This window comes from Sciurus carolinensis, chromosome 11, assembly GCF_902686445.1.
Source record: "Sciurus carolinensis chromosome 11, mSciCar1.2, whole genome shotgun sequence".
Classification (NCBI taxonomy): Eukaryota; Metazoa; Chordata; class Mammalia; order Rodentia; family Sciuridae; genus Sciurus; species Sciurus carolinensis.
This window is the reverse complement of record NC_062223.1, coordinates 42,375,151-42,380,733: the sequence shown is the minus strand read 5'-3', so window position 1 is coordinate 42,380,733 and position 5,583 is coordinate 42,375,151. Positions and strand designations below refer to the sequence as shown.

Here is a 5,583-nt window from a genome sequence, read left to right as displayed (position 1 = left end):
TCCTTTCCTGGCTGGAGTCACTGCCTCTGTGGCTCCGATAAATTCCCGGGAATTTACATAAGGCAGCATGAATCACACTGAAGAAAGCAAAGGGACCCGCCCTGATCCTCGCCTGGCAGAGCCCGGAGCGCGGTGGGGGCTGTGTGAAGTTTGTGGATCAGACGCCGCCCCAAGCCAAAGGACTGGGCGTCCACCCGCCTGCCCCCAGCGAGGGCAAGGGGCGCGTCCCTCCAGACCAGCCCAGTCAAGCTTCGCGCCGCCCGCTCCGACGCCCCCGCGCGGGCGTCGCCAACCCAGCTTCCTCTGGCCCCTAAGACCCGACCGAGTGTGGGGCCACCTCTCCCTCCTGGAAGGATCCATCGCCGCTTTAAGGGGAAGAGGAGAGGAAGGGGCGGGGGAGCGGGGGGCGGGGAGCCGCGGCGGAGGAGGGGGAGGGGGATCCCCCTCGCTCCCACGTGGTCCGGGCGCCTGTGAATCGCGCCCGCCGGAGGGTCTCACAGCGAAATACAAAAGCAGCTGGGAAGCGGCGGCGAGGCGAGTTCCCAGCGCTGGGCAGAGCGCCGGACAGAGCCCCGCAGCGCCCCGCGGCCGCGATGAGGCTCAGGCGCCCGAAGCCCCGGAGCCAACAAGCTGCCGGGCCCGCCTCGCCGCCCCGACCCGGGCGCCGGGGCTCGGCTTGAAGCGGCGGCGGCGGCGGCACCGGCGCGGCCGCGGGAGCATGGGGAGGAGGATGCGGAGCGCCGCCGCCACCGCGGGGCTCTGGCTGCTGGCGCTGGGCTCGTTGCTAACGCTGTGGGGCGGGCTCCTGCCGCCGCGGACTGAGCTGCCAGACTCCCGGCCGCCCGAAGACAGACTCCCCCAGCGTCCGGCCCGGAGAGGCGGCCCCGCGCCCGCGCCCCGCTTCCCTCTGCCCCCGCCCCTGGCGTGGGACGCCCGCGGCGGCTCCCTGAAAACTTTCAGGACGCTGCTCACCCTGGCGGCCGGCGCGGACGGCCCGCCCGGGAGGCACCCAGGCGAGCGCAGGCGGCACGTGCCCGCTGGGCGGCCCGGGCCGGCGGAGCGCCGGGCGGTGCACGGGGGTGTCTTCTGGAGCCGCGGCCTGGAGGAGCAGGTGCCCCGGGGCTTTTCCGAGGCCCAGGCGGCGGCGTGGCTGGAGGCGGCGCGCGGAGCCCGGGTAGTGGCCCTGGAGCGCGGGGGCTGCGGACGCAGTTCCAACCGACTGGCCCGTTTTGCCGACGGCACCCGCGCCTGCGTGCGCTACGGCATCAACCCGGAGCAGATCCAGGGTGAGGCCCTGTCTTACTACCTGGCGCGCCTTTTGGGCCTCCAGAGCCACGTGCCACCGCTGGCACTAGCCCGGGTGGAGGCTCGGGGCGCGCAGTGGGCGCAGGTGCAGGAGGAACTGCGCGCCGCGCACTGGACCGAGGGCAGCGTTGTGAGCCTGACGCGCTGGCTGCCCAACCTCACAGACGTGGTGGTGCCAGCGCCCTGGCGCTCAGAGGATGGCCGTCTCCGGCCCCTGCGCGACGTCGGGGGCGAGCTGGCCAACCTCAGCCAGGCGGAGCTGGTGGACCTGGTGCAATGGACCGACCTGATCCTCTTCGACTACCTGACGGCCAACTTCGACAGGCTTGTAAGCAACCTCTTCAGCCTGCAATGGGACCCACGCGTTATGCAGCGCGCCACCAGCAACCTGCACCGCGGTCCCGGCGGGGCGCTGGTCTTTCTGGACAATGAGGCGGGCTTGGTACATGGCTACCGGGTGGCAGGCATGTGGGACAAGTATAACGAGCCGCTGTTGCAGTCCGTGTGTGTGTTCCGGGAGCGGACCGCGAGGCGCGTCCTGGAGCTGCACCGCGGTCAGGACACGGCGGCCCGGCTACTGCGCCTCTACCGGCGCCACGAGCCTCGCTTCCCGGAGCTGGCCGCGCTCGCCGACCCCCACGCTCAGCTACTGCAGCGCCGCCTCGACTTCCTCGCCAAGCACATTTTGCACTGCAAGGCCAAGTACGGCCGCCGGCCGGGAACTTAGCATCACCCTGAGGAAGAGCAGAAGAACCGGGACGGGGTGTGGATAATGGGGGAAGGGTTGTCGCTCCCTGCCACTTCCTGGAACCAGCGAGCCAACGCCCAGCCAGTGACCTGAGCGCGAAGGTGTCCAAAAACTTGTACTTCACCCACCTGCCCTCTTTTTTTTTTTTTTTTTTTTTTTTTTTTTTTCTTAATTCCACGCTGTTTCCTTTCAAAGTTCTAGGAGGGCGAACTCACTGAGGCGAGAAGTGTAACATTCCCTCCACCCAGCTTTTAAAAGGATTCTTTCCTGTGCCGGAGCGGAGACGGGATCCGAAGAAACTGGCTGCTGGGGTTTGTTCCCCGGGTGACGGTCTCTGTGGGAGATGAACCCCGTTCTTGGATCCCCCCCCCCCTTCCTTTTCCAAAAAAGGAAAACTTCCGTTTGAGCGGTTCAGCTAATTCTGCAATTTCCTACCAAACGCTGCGCTGGTGGCCCCGGAGCAAGGCTGTGACATTGGCTGGTGGAGCCCCCTTCCTGTGTTCTGCCTTTGTTCCAGCGCCGCGATGGTGAGATCACTGTTCAGAGCCAGGGGACAGCTCCCTCCCTATAGGACAAAGAGAGCAAGACCTCCACACCCTGGGGAGTCTTGCAGACCCTGACAATTTGTCTGACTCATTCCTGAACTCTATTTTGACCTGAAGGCTATGAATGCACTGAGTCAAATACGAATTACTTCTTCCTGCCCCTCCCAACTGACCAAAATTTTGACAATGACGATGTTCACCAGAAGAAAAAATCAGCTCCATGCACTTTACTTTGTTTTTATTTTAATTTTTTATTAAGAAAAACTTTTTTTATTTGATAGAATTTGCTTTCTATGTATATATGTGCATAAATTGTGGTGTAAATATACTAAACAAACTTATATTTCAATAAAAGGGAGTTTAAGATTTAGAATTTAATTCCTGTGGTGGTTTTATGTTTGAGGTATCTGATGCTCCATCTGCTTTCAGAATAAGCTTTAGGCCTTTTTCCGTGTGGATGTGCTTTTTAAAACAAAGGATGCATATCCACTCCATTTGTGACTGAAACTTACAGAATTGAACAAAGACAAGAGCTCATTCCCTGTCCTCACTCAGATGAACGCTAGTGCTGGAATTTTGAGTTCAGCCTAGAGTGGGAGGAGGTAGGGAGAGATATGGGGGGAAAGTGTTCTATTTCCTGGTAAATAAAACTGATATGAAAGGATTTCACTGTAATACATTCCTATATTAATCATTTGGTAAATATGGTAGAACCAGATGTGTGGACTAAAATATGACAAATGCCCCCTTCTTAACTACAGTGGTCACACTCTGCACATTGTTTTCAGCATTGTAATTACTGTGCATCACAATATGTTCAGATAATAAACTGAGCACATATTGCAAACAGGTAGAGAAAGTCATAAATTAATTCTTCTCTTTAATCTCCTGGCATAAATTCCATTGCATTCAGGAGACCATAATCTTCAACATCTGGACTCATCTGGTTCTCAAAGAGGTTGTACTGATTTTCTGGTACTGACTACACAGTCCCTTCAGAGCAGCCATTGTGAGGTCAAGAAAGTGCACAGTACTTTGTACCTGACATTTGGAACCTTACTTTTAGGAGACTGCGAACAGAATGTTTTTGACTTTTTTTGTCCTATGGAGAGGGTTAGGTTTTATTTGTTTTATAACCCATTGATGTTCTATTTTGGCATTTTATTTGGTATCTGGACCCAACTGTTCTTGCCTCTTCTTTTTTGTTTAAAACTTTTAAATCAAAGCAACTTTTAGTTACAACTTAAAAAGTTGTTTTTATTTGACTTGAATTTGTAAATTTAGAGTTTTATAGATTCACAAAGATAATAAGTCTCTGCAGGGGTCCCCTTCTCTCTCTGTGCTATAACTTAGAATGTAATTTAACTATTTAATGTTACCCTATGTTTTCAGTGCCTTATGCTAAGCCAAGTTTTAGTTGACGGAAAAAAAAAAAATACAGTCCATAAACTATTAGTGATGTAAGCCAAATTTTTTCACAGGATAGTCACAGAATGTACTGATAATGGCAAATATATCTTGTTTAAGACATTATGAGACCTCTGATAATTACACCTTTCAAAAAGAAACACTTTCCATTTCTGATGATTAATAACTATGGGATTTGCTGCCTACGTTAATAGAGGCTGCTCTAAGAAAAAAGATAAATTTTCAACAACCTGTGTTTTTACCCAACATGTGCATCGAGGAAAACAATGAGCAGAAATAAGTTAGAAGTTTCACACATTGCACAGGAAATGCATAAAGCTCCAGCACTGGTGAGTTCTGGACCAGCAACATTCTCTACATTCTTCCTATCCTTCAGTTCCAAGCCCAGACTTGACCATGGTTTAACCATGAGCAAGAAACAGCATAATTTAAACAACTCTTCTCAAATTCTTTAGTGAACCATATCTGCCTGTCGGAGAAATAAGTTTAATTACATGGTGGAGTTGTTAAGGGAACCAGGTCTTAATTACAAAGAAGGGTTTTTAACTATTGCTATTCCTCGTGGATAATAGGTAGGCTGTGGCATGGAAAGATCAATTAAAGTTTGTCATGGTCAGTGAATGCTGCTGGGGACAAATCATTTTCCAAAGGGGAAAGAAAAGAAAACCCAAACCTTTCAGGCTCCAGCACGATTTGCAAAGACTAATGGGTTCTGCAGGCAGACCATATTCTGAATTCTGCCCCTCACCTATTTTACCTTCAGCAGGTCGTTTAACTTAGTTCCCTCATCTGTGAAATGTAGATTCGATCAGAGTATTGTGGGATTTAAATGTTAATATATAAAACATACAAGGGTGTAATAGATGCATAAAAGTCACTTCAGATTCTTCTTAAAAAAAATTCTTGCCTTTCTTACGCTTCAGTAAACTTTTACTAATGCTCTTCATCAAAACCAAATCTAGCTGTTTCCAAGGCCAGGATCAGTTTTAGATCTGTAGTAATAAATTAATTCAGCAAATTATTTATTGAGGACCCTCTTCGAGCATTATGGAAGGAATTGGTTCATTAAGCCAAGGGAACAGGTTTGATCTCCACATTGGCTTATATGGGTGGTTTCAGGACTCAACCAGACCCCAAGCACCAGGACAGCTACACTATAAATATATGAGGGAGATTTAAGAGAAAAAAAAAAAGTAGATGGCTCCTTGCAAATCCATCACCACTTCTGGAAAGCATCAAAAAGTGATGAATCTTTGCAAGAACAAACCTCTTCCTAATTCCTTCTGCCAAGAGAAAGTAGGCAGTTGACCTTTTCTCCCTGGATTTGACTGTTGATTAATTCACTCTGTCAATGACACAGTTCTAAACTCTATTAAACATGCTCACCCTCCTGTCTTCAATTCAGAAAGAAAAACAAATTATTTTAACACATCTCAACACTTTTCAACCTTCTGGCTACAACTGTAGCTAGGCAAGTCCTCTAAAGCCTAGAGGTTGATTATATGGATTAAATGAGTAAATATTTATAATATTCTCAAAAGAGTGCCTGGCACATGG

General features: G+C 51.1%; 1 protein-coding gene across 1 annotated transcript; it reads left to right on the top strand.

Moving 5' to 3' along the window:
• The first annotated feature begins 424 nt into the window (after window positions 1-424).
• Fjx1 (four-jointed box kinase 1) lies at window positions 425-2,215 on the top strand. Its single transcript, XM_047515759.1, has one exon. It carries the CDS (start codon window positions 719-721, stop codon window positions 2,030-2,032), a length of 1,314 nt encoding a protein of 437 aa, XP_047371715.1. The 5' UTR covers window positions 425-718; the 3' UTR covers window positions 2,033-2,215.
• The last annotated feature ends 3,368 nt before the right edge of the window (window positions 2,216-5,583 follow it).

What these genes read in the sequence shown, in the direction of transcription:
- Fjx1 (XM_047515759.1), top strand. Translation starts at nt 719, where the DNA reads ATGGGGAGGAGGATGCGGAGCGCCGCCGCCACCGCGGGGCTCTGGCTG.